Below are 20,586 nucleotides of genomic sequence, written 5' to 3'. Positions count from 1 at the left end.
GCTGCAAGTCATTTTGTTTTTAGGCCCACTGCTTAGCTTACATATCTCTCCTATTTCTCAGACTACATGATCACTAAACATGACAACTGACAGCAACAGGCCCACTAACCTTGAAGAGAAATCTAGGTATTTAATGAGAAAAAGTGGTTTCTCTGAAGTCTGAAGACATGTTACCCTATATATCTGTTAAGTAGTGTTCTTCGTATGCAGTGGAGAGACCCCATCAAAATATGTGCTCTTGATTCCCTCTGTGGTACTTAAGCAGAATCGAGAATATTGGAGAGCCCCTGACTTTTATAGCTGAGGGAAGGACAGCATGCCTGTGTATTTGAGGATGTCTGAGAAAAGGACTAGAAACATTTTCAAATTTAAAAAAAAAATGTATTACATTTAGTTACTAAGATTCTTATATTCTTTGAGAATGTATTTTGAAGGATGAATGGATATCTTACTTGATATGGTACCCTAAGGAGAAATTGAGAACTATTTTACGGTATTCTATTTCTTAGCTGCAGTTTTCTGCTCTTTGCCAATTCCAGTAATTTCAATTTTTATGATATTCAAGATATTTGGATTTGAGCTGAATTTTCTCATTTTCTGTTTTCATTGATAACTTTCTTATTATGCCTGTAGTAAATATGTGGTCTTTTTTTTTTTTACTATATATTAAATATACTGTATTAAAAGTCAAAGTTTATATAGAATGAACAGCATCAACTTCTTGTAGTTCTGAACTAGATTCCCTTCATTCAAGTGTTTATTCTTGGTATTTGGTAGGGAGTCAGAGATCTTGACCCACTAATATTGCCTCCTTTATTTAAATTATCTGGCATAGTAAAGTCAAAATTAAATTGGTCTACCTCTTTCTTTCACATAAGTTAGTGTCTTTAGGAAATATTGGGGGTTGTGGTTTTTTTTGTTGTTTTGTTTTTGGAACCAGGTTTTGTTTTTCTCCCACATGAACTTACGTGTCTCTCCTTTCTGTTCTTTGCAAGTATTCTATAAAGAAAATGGAACACTTGCATGATACTCTAATTACATGAAGGGAAGGAACATTTCTTATTTTTAAAATACAGTGATCAGTTACAGCTCTCAGTTTATTCTCTAATCTTTTTTTGTTCCTTGTAAGATTAATCAGACAATTAAAGTACTGTTTAGAACCTCATTAAGTTTTGAAATATTTGTCTGGGTTAATGTTTGAATCAGTGATCTCAACTTTTATTTGATAAGGGCATTTGTAATTCAAAAGATCTCCCTTAATCAAAATTCTCACATTGTCTTCAGTTCTCCTTCATCACAGGTTGTGCATTTTTAACGTGGCTTTTCCAGCTGCTGGTCTATGACTCTTCTTTGTGCTTACTCTGGATGGGACCTGCTATCCATGCCCTCTACCATTAATCTGGTATTGACCAGAGTGTTTTAAGAGGCAGTCCCTTTCCCATTTTTCTCTAACTCCCTACCTGGTACTTTTTTGACAAGCCTATTGCAAAGTCAATTTACTTCCGTGGTTTCAGTTTTCTTAATCTGTGAAATAAATTCATTAATAGATTTTTAAGGCATGTTCTAGTTCTAATGGCTATTAATTTTAATAACAAAAAATATTGTGTTACTACATTTTATAAAAATAGAGACTAAATCTGGCAGAGAAAAGAAAAAGTCTAAGAGAATAGTGTCAGAACAGGGGGATGCCTGAACAAACAAAAAACAGTGAAAAAATAGAACCAAAAGAGGCAAATAATAAAGGAGTAATAATATTAGCTAATATTTATAGGACTTTAAGTTACCATGTGCCAAGTACCTATTACTTCAATAGGAGACATATTTAAAGAATTTTCTAAGGCATCTCCTAAAACCATACAGAATATTTATTATTTTAAAACAGAACTGTCATCCAAAAATAGTATAAGACTGTAGTCTTTAAGTACTATTATTCCAATATTTTAAAAGTGTATGTAGTTCGTTTCATCAAATTCATTCCAGAATTTGTCTTTTTTCTTTTCTGCCTGGTGCAACACTCCTTCCATATCCAGAGTCACTACTTGAAGTTCTTCTGATAGCCAGTTCTCTTATAGGACTCTACAGAAAATGCTTACCAGATAGCATCTGTATACTGACAAAGCTTAGGCAGTGGGCATCAGCCTGTACCAAGGCAGCAGCTGTTGTTTTATTAATGTGTATGTTTCTTCTACCTGGTTCCTAAGAGAATTTAAGTAATATCCATTCTCTCTGAGTCATAAAGAAATCTTGCTCCCTCACGGTGAACATTTTAACTACGGAGGCAATAATTGGTTTGTTTTGTTTTGTTTTATTTTTCTTGTTTGATGTATTTGGTGTTGTGTATAAGATATATAAATATATAATATCATGGTGATGATCTTAAGTTGAAAGCTACTATTTTGCCCTAATGTGAAATATAATTCATGTCAGAAACCCAAGTTGAATAGTAAAAGTGTCTGATATTACAAAATAACTACATAACAGATAGTCTTCAGTAAAGAAAGGTAAAAAATACTATATCCTTGTTTAGCTTACATTGATGTTATGTATAACCATCATGAACCATCTTCAGTTATCTCATAAGAACATAGAAAGCTTGTTTTGTCTTCTTTCAAACAAATTACACTGCATTGACTTTCATAACTATATCCAAGTAAGAGCAACTTCTAGGAGTTTACGTTCAACTTTGTGAAGGGCAGAGATATTTTCTGTTCATTTTCCAACTTCACTCCAATTTCGAAAGGAACTAAATTGCTTTCATCTCAAGCATAATGCAATTTTCAGTATTCATGGGAAAGTTAAAAGTACTATAAATATTTAGGTAGGTCCTACTGTGCAAGTATAAATACCAGAAGGGGTATGTTGAGTGGAATAATAATATTTGTTTTAAAACTTAAAACTTTTCAAAGTTCTTATCATGTTTGATTCTTAAAAACTATATATGATAGCAGTCTTTTTTTTTTTTATTTTTACTTTTTAAATACAGTCTTATTTGGTACAGAATACACTAAGTCTGATGTTGAGAATGGCTTGACCAGGGCCACATACGTAGCCAGCAGGGATTATGTGAAGAACTTTCCTAGAACTCATTCCATTCTTCCTCATTCTCTCAAATTATCACTGTGGCCCTCAATAGCTTCCAGCAGATACTGGCAGAATCCCTGGCCTGGGGGTGTGCCCTCAGCTTTACCAAAGCCAGTAGTTTTGTTTTGTTTTGTTTTGTTTTTGTTTTTAAGATTTTATTTATTTATTTGATAGAGACAGCCAGTGAGAGAGGGAACACAGGCAGGGGTAGTGGGAGAGGAAGAAGCAGGCTCCCAGTGGAGGAGCCTGATATGGGGCTCGATCCCAGGACTCTGGGATTACACCCTGAGCCCAAGGCAGACGCTTAACGACTGAGCCACCCAGGCGCCCCCAAAGCCAGTAGTTTGCACCAGCCAGTAGCACTTTGCCTGGGAGTTGTTACAGGCATACTTTCCAGGCCTACTCTAGAGCAAGAATATAATTTATTAGTCAGATAATGACCCAAGTCATTAACTTCCTGACTTAGGGCCTTTATTACTTCATTTAGTACCTCTGATAATGAGGACATTTCAATTTAAAAGCTCATTTTCAGTTGTTCATGTTCTGGAGTTAGATACGTCAGTGAGTTTTCCATTTTCCACAATAAATGTATATAACTTTTGAACATAAAAAGAGGTTAATTCATTTTTAACGTTTCTTCCTTCTAGTTGAGTTTTTACAAAAATAAACTGCTGTTCTTTTTTGCTTTAAACAAATAGCTTTATTGCAATCAGGATTAAGTTGTACCCTGTGAAACTCACACAGACTGTCAGCATTGAGTGGAAAGGCCATCAGAGCTGTTGACTCTCAGCTGTGTGTATATGTAGGAAGCATCTCAGAATATTGAAAAACTTGGCTAAGTAAACCTTTCCTACCATTTTATGGGAAGGTTTTTTTTTTTTGATTTTGCATTGTCTGTAAGTTATAATATTATGCTCTTCTATTACGCAGTCATTTAAAACTAGAACATATTACCTTAGCTTCCTGATATGTCTAGAAGAAAAAAAAACCTGTCTACTTCTTAAAATCAAAACAAAGTAAAACAAAAAAATGTAGACAATATTGTGGTTTCTTTACAATACAAATTTGGTTTCTTTTTGGTAGCAGAGTAAGGAGCTCTAGTTTAGACGCCAAGAGGTTTTTCTGGTCTTGGTTCAGTCAGTAGCTGACATTATGTCCTTGGGCAGATCACTTCATCTCTTTTTTTGGGCCTTGGTATCTTTATTCATTGAACCAGGAAGTCGAACTAACTTGTCTCCAAGGTCCTTTCCTGTTCTAAAATGTTACGATTCTATTTATGAATTTCTCTTTAATATGGCGTAGTTAGTTCTGTGATGTTTTGTGTATTTATATGAATTTCCTTTCATTTTAGATATGATGAATGGATTAAAGCAGATAAAATAGTAAGACCTGCTGATAAAAATGTGCCAAAGATAAAACATCGGAAGAAAATAAAGGTACGTGCTTGTTTTGCTAAAAGTACATATTTTGCTACATCATAGCTGTTAATTAAAGAACTTTACCTCTAAAATGATGCATTAAGTGTGTGTGTGTTAGTGTTAGTAGAGATAGCAATTCTCGTAGAATAGGGAATTTATCAAATGCTGTATTTGGGTATAGTTAATATTGTCAACTTACGGAAAGGTCTTTTGGAAACAGTACTAAATGATCTTTGAGGCTTTTTTAGTCCCAACATTGTGTAAAGCTACCCAGCCTGATTTCACTTAAATTATTTCAGTCCTTTTTGCCCCTCTCATCTCCAGCTAGGAGCCGTAAAATAGTGTGGCTGGGAGCCTGGCTTAGTGTAATGGCTGTAAACTATTCAGAGGAAGAAAAGAAGGAGGTATCTGAAGGCAGAGGAGAGCCTGTCTGCACCTCGTCTGTTTCTCCTCATTTTTATCTGACTCTATTTGCAGGAACTTAGAATGTGTTCACAGGACCTTGTTAGCCCCACCATAGATGGGTACCATGGGGAATCTATTAATGAGCAGGTGTGAAAATTAATGCTACTGTTATGCATGATAGAATTACTCTTATTTATTCTAAGACTAAGTCTTTTAACTGTTTTATTAGAAAGTCGACCATTAACTAGGTTTAAAAAATTTTTTTATCTTTTTAATGGCTTTTTTATCCTTTGAATGATATGTGTGTGTGTGTGTGTGTGTGTGTGTATAGTTGAGGTGTTTATAGTAGTTCTTCTGAAATTCAGTCTGTATTCACACTGAGGAGCTGTTGACTTTCGTGCTGGTGGCCCCAAATAGTGCAGGCTTTCCCCCAGAATGGTTTTTCTTTTCTCACTGTAAAATTGAGTCTGTTCTTCAAGTTTTGGTGTAGCAACCCCATGTAGCTACAACTAGGGCTTCTCAAATCCCTTTCATCTTCACTTTTGGTCTTTATTGGGAAGTATGGAAATCAGGATATTCAGCATTGCTTTTAGCTACTGGAAGAGTTGTGTGTGAGTGGTGTTAAAAAAGCCAGTTTCCGTACACAAAACAAGTTTTAGGAGGAGTATTTCTCAGGTAGAGGATGTGGTAGGGATGGGAGAAGCAGTATTAGAATATTCCCGAGGGAGTTGTTTTCCTAAATACTCTCAGTTCAGTTCTTGGCCCCTCCCATGGCATATTACAATTCCTGGTCATTAGGGAAGAGGCATGTGAAGTTTGAAAAAGCTTACTAAATAATATTTTGATATTGTACACCCTTCCCTCACTCTGTCTCATCTGTCTTCTGATAACCATTAAAAGCCATATCTGAATTTTGAATGGAATGGACCTTTTCTGCCCTCAGAATACATGATACATTATGATCTCTGGAATAAAATAATGAAGTAGTGAAAAGTCTAGCTACAGGAGAAAAAATGGAGCAGCACTAATTATTGATAGATTGTGGTCATCTACTTGCAAATCAGACTTTTCAGTGCATTCTGAGAATTAAGCCCAGATGTCTTAAGTGGGTGGCTCTCGCACTTGAGCACCTATCACAGTCACGTGGAGGACTTGTTGGAACTCTGATGGCGTGGCCCCATCCCCAGCATTTCTGATTCACTAGATCTGAGGTTTGTTCCAGGAGTTTGCATTTCTAACACATTCCCATAAGATGCTCCTGGTGTGGGTCCAGGGACCACACTTGGAGAACCATTACCCTAAAGCATCTGTAATATGTAATGAATTATCTTCTGTGCATCCAGAATGGTGATAGTGGCATACCATCTTTGCGAGAAGTGTGAAAATAGTCACTGAGATTCTATAGTATGTCTCTGTAATAGGATTTCAGAGTTGTTTACTGCACCGTCATGCTCTTCATCATCATTAGAAGCTTATCTAAATGATTTTTCATATAAATTATTTTCAAAACAAATTTAGAAACAGTTTCCAGGAAGTATTTCAGTTAGCCTCTCCTCATCTTAGTTGTAAACAGTTTTTTTTCCTCAAATGTTAATTTATCAATGAGGCAGGAAGATTGCCTCCTGACTTCACTTTATAAGAGATCATTTATTTAGAGTTATTCCCAGGTGTCAGCTAAATGAAGATGTTTGGAATTTTGTCATTCCCAACCCACATTTTATACTGAAAATGTTACAAGTTTTGAAACTACCAGGTTGAAATTGTTTTTCATTTAAATGAATATTTAAGCCTTTTGGGATTTAATTTTGAAGAATTTGTAATGCCAGTTATTAGCAGTATGAGGTTTGTTAGTCTTAATTTCTTATGGGATTGCTAATTTACCTCCACTATTAAAATTTAAATAGTAGACAAAAATGTTTTGTTTATCCTGTAGTATTTGTTAAAAACTTTGGAAAAATATCTCTGGCTGTTTTTGAGCAGCTTCTTATATTCTTTCTTTTCCTATTATTTAATAATATATAAAACAACTTTGAATTTAAAATGAGTGTTAACATTGTTACTAATAAATGCCTCATGATAAATTATGATTAACAAGAGATACTTTTTTTTCTTAACCTAGAATAAATTAGACAAAGAAAAAGACAAAGATGAAAAATACTCTCCTAAAAACTGTAAACTTCGGCGTTTGTCAAAACCACCTTTCCAGACAAATTCATCTCCTGAAATGGTATCCAAACTGGATCTTACCGATGCCAAAAACTCTGATACAGCTCATATTAAATCCATAGAAATTACTTCCATCCTTAATGGACTTCAAGGTAAACATAACCAATATCCTGTTGCATGCAACTATATGTTTTTAGTTGTTATAAATCAGATTCTGTAAAGGCAATTCGCTGCTTTTTAATTGGACCAGAATTTTGTTTTCTGTTGTTACGTGAAATAAAATCAGCCATTGATTGAGGATTGGAAATATTTCTATTACTAGTAGATCTAAAGGTGTCATTAAATTTTAGTTACCACCGTACAGTACTATACTGTGGGTTTTTCAGGTACTGTCCTTTTCCATTCCCACGTAAAGCATGGTTTGTGTTATGTGATATTAAATTATATAGTTATACTGAATTTTTTTATAAAGAACACCAAACTTTGCTTATTTCGATTACATCTATTATGATCTCTTTTATGATGGCATTATTGCTTAACATTTAAGGCAGAATGAAGTATAAATATCAAATAATAAAAATGAGGAAGACTGGAGAGGGGATTTAATAAATTTGTCAGGGAAAGGGGAAAAATGACCTATTAAATGAAGTATATATTTTCATAAAAATATTTTACATTTCTCATTACTTAAGAGTTTGGATTTTTACTCATTTAGAATGTGACAAAAATTGTTTTATGTCTTTTCATCAGATGGTTATTTACATGAACTAATTTTATAATGCTGTAAATATACTTAAGTTCAGTCTTCATAATTTTCTGATGTATCAGACATACAGACAGTATATCAAAATATATATAATTTAAAGAATAATATGAATATGAACATGGTATGTCTACCATAGTGATGAACAAACAGTATTTACTTAAAAGAATTTTGCATTTCTGCCCCAGAAGTAATTAATATCCTGATTTAAAAAAATTTTTTTTTTAAAGATTTTATTTATTTGAGCAAGTTGGTGAGAGAGAGAGAGCGCGCGCGCGTGCGTGCACAGGGAGGGGGAGAGGGAGAGGGAGGGGGAGGAGCAGACTCTCCACTGAGAGGGGAGCCTGATGTGGGGCTCGATCCCAGAACCCTGGGATCATGCCCTGAGCCTAAGGCAGACGCTTACCCCACTGAGCCACCCAGGTACCCTAATATCCTGATTTTGGTGTGATTATTTCTTTACTTTTCTTTCTTTATTTTTTTTTTTAAAGATTTTATTTATTTATTTGACAGAGATAGAGACAGCCAGCGAGAGAGGGAACACAAGCAGGGGGAGTGGGAGAGGAAGAAGCAGGCTCATAGCGGAAGAGCCTCATGTGGGGCTCGATCCCACAACGCCTGGATCACGCCCTGAGCTGAAGGCAGACGCTTAACCGCTGTGCCACCCAGGCGCCCCTCTTTACTTTTCTTTAGAACTAAACACGTATATATATTAAACATAAGTATATATTTCTAAAGAGCATTTAGTTTTTTTAAAACTGAGTAGCAAGCATAAGCCTTGCTGTGTAAGAAAAGGCGATATTTCCACTCAGATGAAGTCTCCCTGAGAATTGTACCTGAATAGAGTCTGTGGGCCATATTCTTATTTCATATTCAGCTTCTCTGAGAGTTTGCAGAAGGATCTCTAAGGAAATTCAGTGGGGCAAGGTCATAAGGGAGTTCTGGGAAACACTGGGGCTCACCATGAGCAGAAAATCTGATGTTAAAAAAAAGAAAAGCAAATCTGATGTAGTTATAGTGGATGATGAACAGAAGTGTGGGAGTAGTAAGCTGCTCTGTATTTTTTGATTCTAGGCTTATCAAATACACCTCTAGCTTTCAGGTGCTGGTCAAAGCCAAACGTTTCTGCTGGGTAAAGTGATGTATTCAGCTGATCGGGGTAACACTTGGCAAGACATGGAGGGGAGAGCTGGAAGTTCATCAACACGTTGTTAAAACAAACTAAACCTATTTAAACTCCTTCAGACTGTATGGGGGCAGCAGGCATCTTAGTGAAGGTAGTCCTTCGTATTACCTTCTTTGGAAACAACACTGCTAGTATAGCCTGGTTTCCTTCTGCATCTGGTATGCAGGTATCTTCTTGGGGAGATCCCATTCTAGGGATCACTCTTCAGAGTACTCCTTGGGATTCCTTTGTTTTGGCATCTCATGTCTTTTTTACCCTCCTTGAGCATACTCTCATTGTGGTGGAACATACTCTCTAGTAACTTTTTAAGAACAAAGTGAATGAGAAGGAAGGTAAGTTTTTAGAGACTGTGTATGTCTGAGAAAGTCTATTCTGTGTATGGTTTAGCTCGGTTGAATGTTTTTCGGTATTTTATTGGCGTTGTTCAATTGTCTTTTTTTTCTTCTAATGTTGTTTCTGTGAAGTCCAGAGCTCTTCCAATTACTCATTCTTTCTGTGTGACTTGTTTTATTACTTGGGGTTTTTTGTTTTTTTTTTTTTTAATTTTTTATTTTCTTTTCCCTGTCTTTGGAATCTTGAATCTTTGTTTCTGATGTCCTAAAATTTCACAGTTTTTATGCCTTATGTGAATGTATTTTTATCCACTGTCTTGTGTTCTTGTTAGGCTCTTTTCATTCTAGAAACTTGTGCCTTTCTGTTCCAGGTTCTTTTCTTGAATTATTTTGTTGATTATTTCCTCCTCTGCATTTTACTGTTCTCTCTTGTTTGTGTGTGTGTGTGTGTGTTTTCTTGACTAGTCATTATACCAATATTGTACTTTCTATAGTATATTCTAATATGTTTATCTTTTGGGGGGTGGGGCTATTATTCATTCTTTTATGTTCTTCCTTGATTCCTTTTTTTTTTTTTAAGGATGTATTTATTTGAGAGAGAGAGTATATGCTAGCACACAGTTGGGGAAGGGCAGAGGGAGAGGGAGACAAGTAGACTCCCAGTTGAGTGGGGAGTCTGATGTGGGGCTTGATACCAGGACCCTGTGATGATGACGTGAGCTGAATCAAGAGTCTCAGACGCTTAACTGACTGAGCCACCCAGGTGCCCCTTTTCTCTGATTTCTTAGAAAATTTTCTCAACTTTATCTTCTGATCCTTTTATTGACTATTAATTTATTGCTATAATGCTTAGTGACAGCTGTAATGCTTTTAATTTTCAAGAGCTCTTTATTTTCTGCATGGTCTCCTACCATTCTGTTCTTTTAAGATGGGTACAACATCTTATCTTTCTGTCTTTACTCTTTCCAAAGAATATTATAAGTGTTTGTTCTTCTTTTGCATGGTTACTTACTTCCAGTTGCTTTTTCCTGCTTTATTTTGATCTCTTCCTTATGAAGGACTTTTTCCTTGGCTGTCTTCTCCTGATAGGAAACTTGAGCACATGGTTGGGACAGGTCAACTTTGAGTTTCATTGTAGGGTAATCTGTTTGGGTGAGCCATTTTGTGGGGGAGACAACTCTCAGATCTTTAGGACTTTTTCTTAGATTAGTTGCATTCTAGAGAGAGGAGTCTTCTAGTCTTGACTAGAGGGTAAGAGAATGGCTTCCTGTACTCTAGGATCCAGTTGAGGAATGGGAAAGGGAGGAGGGGAAATTCTTAGCTTTTTTTTTTTTTTTTTCTTTTTTAAAGAGGACTGCACATTCAGCATGGAGTTCGACACAGGGTTTGAACTAATGACCCTGAGGTCAAGACCTGACATAAGATCAAGTGCTGGACACTTAACAGACTGAGCCACCCAGGTGTGCCTTAGCATTTTTAGTTCACTGATCCCACTGAGTTCAGCATCACAGCTGTACCTATGCCTTTAATAGTTCTTAGCATTGCCTAGGCCAGGAACCTTTCTTACCATCCTCAGAGAATAAATCTCCAGAAGAGTAGTCAGTTAGCAAACTGCAGTGGGGGTGAGGACCTAGGAATGTGAATACTTTCCTTTTTCTTTCATTTTTTTTTTTTTTAAAGATTTTGTTTATTTATTTCAGAGTGTCGCGTGTACAAGCGGGGGTTGGGGGTGGAGGGAGAGGGAGAAGTAGACTCCCTGCTGAGCATGGAGCCCAACTCGAGGCTCAGTCCCAGGACCCTGGGATCATGACCTGAGCCAAAGGGAGAGGCTTAACTGACTGAGCCACCCAGGCACACCTAAATACTTTTCAAATAATGTTCACCCGGTGCTCCTTATGTTAGGCTGCCTCCTCCAGTTTTTGTTTTCATAGGTACTTGGTATGCCAATTATTCCTGAGTCTCTGGCAAACTGGTTTTATGCTCAGCCCCATTCACTGCTGACTTGAGAAAAGGATTGTCTTTCTTGGGTCTGTTTACCCTCATTCATCTGCTTTCTGGCTTGCGCATTCTGTTGCTATTCTATTTGTCCCCATTTTTGTTGCTATATTATTTCAGAAATAGTGTTAATATACCATATGTATGATATGTGTGTGTAATACATAATTATTAATATACGATATTATATATTAGTATAACAAATAGATAACCCCAAAGAACACATATATACATGTACACACATATATGATATTTTTATAAATGGGATCATTGACACTATAAACGCCACCTTTTGGGTCGGGGCTTGGTATAGTATAACTGATAAATCTTTCTGTATCAGCACATCCATACTACGGAATAGCTGTATCATAATTTATTTAATTAGCTCTTGATAGGATGCCTGGGTGGCTCAGTTGGTTAAACATCTGCCTCAGCCCAGGTCGTGATCCCAGGTTCTGGGGATCGAGTCCCTCATCGCGCCCCCTGCTCATGCTCACTCTCTCTCACTCAAATAAATAAAATCTTAAAAAAAAAATTAGTTCTTGATAAAAAAAAAGATACTTAGGTTATTTCCATTATTTTTCCTATTGTGCAGAATTCAACAGTGAGCATCACATTGGCATATTTCTGACATTTCAAATATTCTCTTCTTATTATTTTCCCTTTTCCGTGGTAAATTTTATTTTATTTTAGATTTGGCCATAGATCAAGTTTAAGACATTTCAGATTATTTCCAGTTAAAAAGTGATTGTTGCTATGAATGTGTATGTATATGTACATGTATATATAAAGAAAATAATGTGAGGGGCACCTGGGTGGCTCAGTGGTTTAAGCAAGTCTGCCTTCAGCTCAGGTCATGATCCTGGGGTCCTGGGACAGAACCTCATGTTGGGCTTCCTGCTCGGCTGGGAGTCTGTTTTTCCCTCTGCCCCTCACTCCTCCCCCCGCCCCCAGCAAATAAATAAATAAAATCTTTTTTTTTTTTTTTTGAGAATAATGTGAGACCACCCACAAGTTTAGAACACAGATGGATAAAAGTCTATCCCCTTGGCATGAGATGGGCTGGGGACAGAACAAAGTGGGTGATGGTTGAAATTCTGTGGAGAAATTGAATGTCTCTAGAGAATAATCTTCCACATTTTAGTACTAGAGATCCTCTAAGTACTAGTTCGCTGATGAATCACCAAATGGAAAACTTATCTGTTAATAAACCCTATCAACACAGTCAAGTTTTAGTAGGTCATCCTTCAGTGTGAATAATCAAGGAAAGCTCTAGCATAAAAGATGGAAACTAAAACAAACAGAAGAAATGACCCTTGAGGAGAGATATAAGGTAACAAACATAAACTATTAATTATTTCTGGTTATTTTTAATCTCAGAGAACCCATAAGCATCTGTAAAACAAGAACAGGATACAAGTGAAAAAGGAACAAAGAACAAGAAAAACTTGGAAATAAAAATTGAAATTAAAATTCAATAAAGCAGAGTTTGAAGTTGAGGAAAACTTCCAGAAAGTATAAGAAAGCAGTGATAGAATGTTAGAAGATGAGTGGTATGGAGTATCATTCTAGGAATAGTGAAATTAGAGGGGAAGAAATTAACAAGTAACCACACACACCACTGTCGTTTGCATATACTCATATGTTTATGTCTTTGATTTTTTTTAATGGGGTGAGAGACACTAGCATTACTTCTAGAATCGGTCAGCCTGAGGAATCAAGAAGCCATGGAAACAGCATGCCTGGTTATGTGTAACTATAAAAAGCAATTGGATTTTGAAAAACTGAACAAGAAAAAAATTCAGCTAGGGTTTTCTTGTGAATTGTCCCACAGCTATATTATTGATTTGTTTATTTGTACCTCATTTCTTAGCGAGTGCTATATTATATATAGAGTTTGTTCTCATGTTTTTGTTTTTGAAGATTTTATTTATTTATTTATTTATTTGACAGAGAGAGAGAGACAGCCAGAGAGAGAGGGAACACAGGTAGGGGGAGTGGGGGAGAGAGAAGCAGGCTCCCAGCAGAGGAGCCTGATGGGGGGCTCAATCCCAGGACCCTGGGATCACACCCTGAGCCAAGGGAGATGCTTAACGACTGAGCCACCCAGGCGCCCCTGTTCTCATGTTCTTTCTCTCCTTAGTGAGTGCTGTATATGTGCTGTCTTCTCCCCCGCCCCATACATATTAATTACTAGGGTCATCCTGGAATAATCCTTGGGTGGGTGGAGAAATTACCAGTAAGTGAAAGAAGAACAATTTTCAGAACTGACAGACATGAATCTTTCTTTTTTTAAGATTTTATTTATTTATTTGAGAGAGAGTGTGTGTGAGAGAGAGCACCAGTGGGCAGAGTTGGGGTGGCAGTGAGGGAGAGGAAGAAAGGGAGAAGCAGACTCCCCGATGAGCAGTGAGCCAGATGTGGGGCTCGATCCCTAGGATCATGACCTGAGCCTGAGCTGAAGACAGACACTTAACCAACTGTGCCACCCAGGTGCCCCAGCACATTGAATCTTTATATTGAATGAGCCCATCAAACACCTGATAAATTAGTGAAGGAGCCATTCCCTGGTGCATTATGGTGAAATTTTAAAACACCAGGAATAAAAAACCACCACTAAGGATGAGAAGACAAAGGAAAGTAGTATTTTTAACACTTACAAACAAAGTACCCTCAAAATTTTGAAGGGAAATAATTTTCAACTTGGAACTGTATACCTGGTTAAACTATCCATAAAACAATAAAGTTTGAGGGTTAGGATGTATTTAGACATGTAGGCAAAGAATATCTCCTATGTACCCTTTTCAGGAAAGTACTAGATGATGTGCTGCAACACATATGGGAATAAACCAAGAAGGGGGAAGATGGGCAATTCACTTAACAGTGGGTCTCTGTCAAGTGAAGGGAATTCCTAGGATGATGGCTGTTAGAGCAGACCCAGAGAGCAACCAACTAGATGGAGTAGAAAGTTGGCCTGTAGTACAGAGAGGTTTGGTGAATAAGGGAACTGGATGGAGTGCTTGACTGTATGGAGCAGTTGAAATAAATGTGAAAAGGGGTACCTGGGGGGCTCATTTGGTTGAGCGTCTGCCTTCAGCTTGGGTCATGAACTCAGGGTCCTGGGATCGAGCCCCATGTTGGGTTCCCTGCTTGGCAGGGAGTCTGTTTCTCCTTCTCCCTCTTTTTTTTTTTTTTGTTTAAGATTTTATTTATTTATTTGACAGAGAGACAGCGAGAGAGGGAACACAAGCAAGGGGAGTGTGAGAGGGAGAAGCAGGCTTCCCGCCTAGCAGGGAGCCCAATGCAGGGCTCAATCCCAGGACCTTGGGATCGTGACCTGAGCCGAAGGCAGACGCTTAACGGCTGAGCCACCCAGGCGCCCCACTCTCCCTCTCCCTCTTCTTCTGCCCCCCGCTTATGCTCTCTGTCTATCTCAAATAAATAAATGAAATCTTTAAAAAAAAAAATGTGAAAGACTTACAAAAGGAAGACATAACATAGAAAAGAAGGACTTTTGGAAACTTGGAAAAATAAACTGCTCTATGAGAAAGGAAGTTCATCAAGCGTGCTACTTACTTCTGCAGTGAACCACGTTTATGTACGTTACAAATAGTATATTTAATTAACTAAAGATAACTTTATATAGAATCTAAATAGAGCAGGAGATGGGAGTATTAATAAGAAAGCATCCTCATTGCTCATTGCAGGCTAAGCTTCTTCCTAAGTGAACAAATAGTTACTGTTATCGTCTCTTAATAATATACTCTCCGAAGAAATAGTATTGAGACTTTGCAGGCTGAGGGAGAAAGAAAAAGAGCTATTGGTTTTCTGTTGTGAGTCTCCATTTGTTTGTTGTCATATACGCATTGCTTTGATTATCAGTTTAAGAAAATTCTGTTATACAGAAAAGTTTAAACGTTTTTAACTGTTGTAATTGTGTCAGTTTTTTACTTTTAGGAAACTTAGGTAAAGAACATGCATAGTTTTGTAATTACGATTCTAAATTCAGGAGTCAAATGACTTAGATTTCGATTTCATCTCGACTTTTACTAGCTCTTTGGGGTAGTCTAACCTCTCTAAATCCCAGTTTCCTAAAGTATAAAATGGGGTTAATAATAACATGCCTCTAATAGGGTTATTGTGAAACTGAATCAGACCATCTATACAAAGCATATCAAAGCATCTGGCATGTAGCATTTTCTCAGTAAATATTATATTAAAATCATAGCAAAGGCAATTATTATTTTTAAAGATTTATTTATTTATTTTGAGAGAGCACATGCAAGTGGTGGGGAGGGGCAGAGGAAAAGGGAGAGAGTCTCTAGCAGACTCCCTGCTGAGTGCAGAGCCCAACAACACGGGCTCCATCCAAGGACCCGTGAGATCATGACTTGAACTGAAACCAAGAGTCAAACACTCAACCGACTGAGTCACCCAGTTCCCCTGGCAATTATTTCTTACTTAATTGAATTCATTTACTACAATGAACTTAAGAAATAAATTCTGTAAATATTTTTATATAAGGTATTAGTTAATTGTGTCGATTCTTTAAAACATCGTGGAAATCCATTATTCACAAATCTTTGAGTAATCATTGCTACACTGAAAATGAAGCCTACAATTTCATAAGAATACAAACTTTGAAGTTAGAATTACCTGGACTTGGGACTGTGTCCTGACTGCACTATTATATTCTACTCATAAATTTGAGAAGTTTCTTTTTCGTAATCAGCTTTATTGAGGTATGATTTACAAAAAACAAAATTCACAACTTTTATGCTTACAATTTGATGTGTTTTGGCAAAATTATACAGTAGTGTTACTACAGCCGCCGTCCCAATATAAAACATTACCATCTTTGTTTGAGTATCTTCCCTCTCCAAAGCTCCATTTTTTCACATGCAAAATGAGGATAAAACCTAGCAACCCAGAGGGCTATAAACACGGGGCCTAATATGTAAAGTGCCTTGCAAAGGGAAGATCTTGCTAGTGTCATTATCACCTCATCAGTTTTTCTTCTTATTTTCTAGCGTCTGAAAGTTCTGCTGAAGACAGTGAGCAGGAGGATGAAACAGGTGCTCAAGACACAGATAACAATGGCAAAGAAGACTCTAAGGTTGATCATTTGACCCACACCAGAAATGATCTTCTTGCAAAAGAGGAACAGAACAGTTCATCTTTGCTAGAAGAAAACAAAGTCCATGCAGATTTGGTAATATCCAAACCAGTGTCAAAATCTCCAGAAAGTTTAAGAAAAGATACGGAAGGATTATCTGAAGATTCTGATTATGAAGAAGATGAAATCACAAAAAAGAGAAAGGATGTTAAGAAGGACACCACAGAGAAGTCTTCAAAGCCACAAGTAAAACGTGGTAAAAGGAGGTATTGCAATACAGAGGAGTGTTTAAAAACTGGATCACCTGGCAAAAAGGAAGATAAAGTCAAGAACAAAGAATCACTTTGCATAGAAAACAGTAGCAACAGCTCTTCAGATGAAGAGGAAGAAGAAAAATCAAAAACAAAGATGACGCCAACTAAGAAATATAACGGTTTGGAGGAAAAAAGAAAATCTCTACGGACAACTGGTTTCTATTCAGGATTTTCAGAGGTGGCAGAAAAAAGGATAAAACTTTTAAATAACTCTGACGAAAGACTTCAGAATAGCAGAGCTAAAGATCGAAAAGACGTCTGGTCAAGCATTCAGGGACAGTGGCCTAAAAAAACACTGAAGGAGCTTTTCTCAGACTCCGACACAGAGGCGGCGGCTTCCCCGCCCCATCCTGCCCCCGAAGAGGGGCCGGCGGAGGGGTCGCTGCAGACCGTGGCCGAGGAGGAGAGCTGCTCGCCCGGTGCCGAGCTCGAAACGCCGCCTCCAGCCAGTGCTGATAGTAAGCCTGCTGAGGAAAAGCCAGTGGAGGTCAGTGACAAAAAAGCAGAATTTCCTAGTAGCGGCAGCAATTCAGTGCTCAATACCCCTCCTACCACCCCGGAATCGCCTTCCTCGGTCACTGTAACGGAAGCGGCTCGGCAGCAGCCTTCTGTGACCGTGTCAGAACCGCTGGCTCCAAACCAAGAGGAGGTTCGAAGTATCAAGAGCGAAACGGATAGCACAATCGAGGTGGATAGCGTCGCAGGGGAGCTCCAAGACCTCCAGTCGGAAGGGAACAGCTCCCCGGCGGGCTTTGACGCAAGCGTGAGCTCCAGCAGTAGTAATCAGCCAGAGCCAGAGCACGCGGACAAAGGTGAGCGAGCCGTGCGCGGCGCCGCGTCGTAGGGCTTCCCTCCTTACATTTCCAAGGGCTTCACACACTCCTGTTAGGACGAGAGGTCTTTAAGTGAAGTCCTTGTGTAAACGTGGTAAAAATGGAAATTTGAAGGGTAATGTGAATAATGAATGGTGAGTGAATTTAAAAGCTTGAGGGTTTAATGTCCTTTGCTTGAGCTATTACATTGCATAGTGGACCAGAACACATGCTAGAAATGCACCCACGCCCAGATCCAAACCTTTTGGAAAATTCCTTATGCACTGGTTGACTAAATGGCATGAGCAGCTTAAATATATTTCTGTAACGTTGTTTTTGCAATTGTCATGTGCAGTTTCTCACAAACATTTTGATTTATTGACAGACCCCTCCACCCTTAACCAAATACTGTATGTAGGGGTTTGGAGCAACCAACTGTCCAGGCACTGCTTTCCTCAGACAACCGTGTCAAACTGATTTTCAAGCCTGACTAACTTGTGTGAGTTTGTAAAGGAATTTGATGCTTTCTTAGATGCATAGCTTCCAAATTGAAGGACCAATGTTTATGTTCATAACCTACAGTAATACTTTTTTGATTTTCCGTGCAGTTGTTAAAAGTGGAAATTCAAATTAGTACTTCCCAAAAGTATTAGTGCCTTTTGGTTTTGCCATAGCTATACTTCTGTCATCATTTTTCTTATAAACCACTTCATTCAGGTGTCCTCAAATGAATATAATATACGCTGACACTTGGCTTTGAAATATACTTTTCCATTGTAAAGATAGGATATGTATTTTATATAACATACAGTTTTTATTATGCTAGCCTTATGTTTTTAACTGAGCTTAAGGAGATGTGATAGAGATCAAATGAATTAATTCCAAGTTTTCTCACAAATATTTTTTCTTTTTTCAGCTTTACTGAGATATAATTGATGTAACATTGTCACACAAATCTTGACTTAAAACATTTCTTTTCAAAAAACAAATATTAAGTAAAAAATATAGTTGCAAGTCAGTTGGAATCTTCACTGTGTTTCCACATTCATACAGCTACAATATGCGTGCCATGAAGAAGAGATACAAGAGCTTGTCTTCTGATAGACTAAGTTAGCACTGCCCTTTGGAATCTTAATCTTGCCCAGGTTAAGAAGCATTCAACTTGAGAAATACTCCCAAATTTGGGGTAACAGAGACCATCTGCTTTATCAAATCAAAGCATAGAATAGTTTTTAGAATTGATCTCTCTTTAGAAATAAATTCTTAAGCACTTATTTCATATGGCCTTGTTTTAAGAAATTTGTCTACCCATACCAGAGAATTCACATTATTAAAAGTAAAAATGTAAATTTTACAATTTAAGTTTAGGATTTCCCTCTAATTAGCTTACATTAAGCTTTTTATTTCTTGCAGCTGAAAGCTTCAGAATTAATACTCTTTTCGGGAGAAGCCTGGCAATTATTTTTAAGACTCTGTGCTTCAATATAGTCATTATCTTAATCACCTTCTTCATGTTTCACTTAAATTGTTATATTAAAATAGCATTAGGAAGAGTTATCAGTAGGGTGTAATTAAAAAACTATCTAGGAAGTTGCAAACAAAATAGTTAATAGCCTGTTCCATTTTTGACCAAGGAAGCCATGTCATGTATGCTCAAGACTGATTTTACCATTGGTAACAGGACTAAGAAATATTTCTTGTAGCAAACATGGCATAATTTTTTTATCATATTTATATCCTGTCATTATAGTATCCAACATTGTATTGAGTAGAGATGGGACTTTCTTAATCTCTGAAGAAGTCTGGTAGACACCACATATAACTAGAAATACACAGAAACACAGCAGATGCTGAGGACCAAGTTAATAGTATAGAAAAATGTACCGAAACTACCATTCAGAGTAGTGGTCAAGCCATGAAACCTGGGCATCAGGGAAAGTCTTAGTGAAGATGTAGGACGTGGGCTAGTCTTTGAAGAAAAGGGAGACATTTATGATGTTTCAGGATAATTTCCTACCAAGAAGATGAAACGTTCCTTAGAATTACTGTGCCGGATTTGTAAATGGTATATGTGTTAACCAGTGCTCTGGCAGTGAAGTTATTGATGAAATAAATAAATTGGTAAAATAACTAAGTGTGAATTACTACTAAAATTTATCCCGTTAATATGATGATATTTAAAAATTATATTAATATCATTATAAGATATATCAATATTTTTACCTGTAATTAAATCTTAATATTTATTTTGGTTTTATTGAATTTTAACAAATTTCAGTTTTTATTTTCAGCATTTACCAGTGTTTGATTTACTAGACTCGTAAACTCCCAGTACTAAATTGAGAACTATTTTTAGTTTATATCTGATTTTTTCTAAGAAGGATGTGCATACTTAATTTGCTTTTTTAAAACTCTTAACTTTTATTATGTACAGTAATTCAGTTCATTGATGATAATTTATTCCAGAAATTACAGTAATTTCTATGATAATTTATAAACCTCATAATGAACATGCATAGTTTCAGAATTGTTCTATGCTTCTAAAATGTGGAATTATTTTATACCTAGGAAAGCTTGATTTTATTTTGTGTTACTTAATAATTTCTTTCCCATCGTAGCCTGTACAGGTCAGAAAAGAGGGAAAGAATCTCAGGGAGGAGGAAGTTCATCAAAAAAGCAGAAACGAAGCCATAAAGCAACAGTGGTAAACAGCAAAAAAAAGGGAAAAGGCAGTAAGTGTGAAACCTCTCATTATTTAAATATAAAAATAATGGCAGATATGTTTTTCCCCCCCCATTAAGAAAAGGGTATTCAGGATTTGGGATAAATATTTTGATTTTGTCTCTGTCCTCCAAAAAGTCACACAGAAGTCTTCTGATCCTAGGTAAATTCTAGGATTAAGCAGTTTGGTGTTGATATTCAGCAGTGGTATTGATTGCTGATGAATGATCAGGTAATCCTTTTTGAAATAATAGCCAATATAATATAAGCTCAACGT

At 36.9% G+C, this 20,586-nt stretch overlaps 1 protein-coding gene across 5 annotated transcripts in view; it reads left to right on the top strand.

The window, feature by feature from the left end:
* The window catches only part of ARID4B (AT-rich interaction domain 4B), a 146,634-nt gene that overhangs the window by 115,797 nt on the left and 10,251 nt on the right, over positions 1-20,586 (top strand). For all 5 annotated transcript variants that reach the window (XR_006777078.2, XM_045783458.2, XM_045783459.2 and 2 more), the window contains 4 exons: positions 4,433-4,517; positions 7,024-7,222; positions 16,377-17,588; positions 20,207-20,320. Coding sequence is in view for 4 of the 5 variants with exons in the window: in XM_045783458.2 (XP_045639414.1) it covers positions 4,433-4,517; positions 7,024-7,222; positions 16,377-17,588; positions 20,207-20,320 (1,610 nt within the window). In the remaining variant the exon portion in view is untranslated. The remainder of the gene's footprint in view (positions 1-4,432; positions 4,518-7,023; positions 7,223-16,376; positions 17,589-20,206; positions 20,321-20,586) is intronic.

Source organism: Ursus americanus, chromosome 6 (genome assembly GCF_024610735.1).
Source record: "Ursus americanus isolate L20-20 chromosome 6, mUrsAme1.1.p, whole genome shotgun sequence".
NCBI classification, from domain to species: Eukaryota; Metazoa; Chordata; class Mammalia; order Carnivora; family Ursidae; genus Ursus; species Ursus americanus.
The sequence above is the reverse complement of the archived record's forward strand: the minus strand, read 5'-3'. Positions and strand labels throughout refer to the sequence as shown.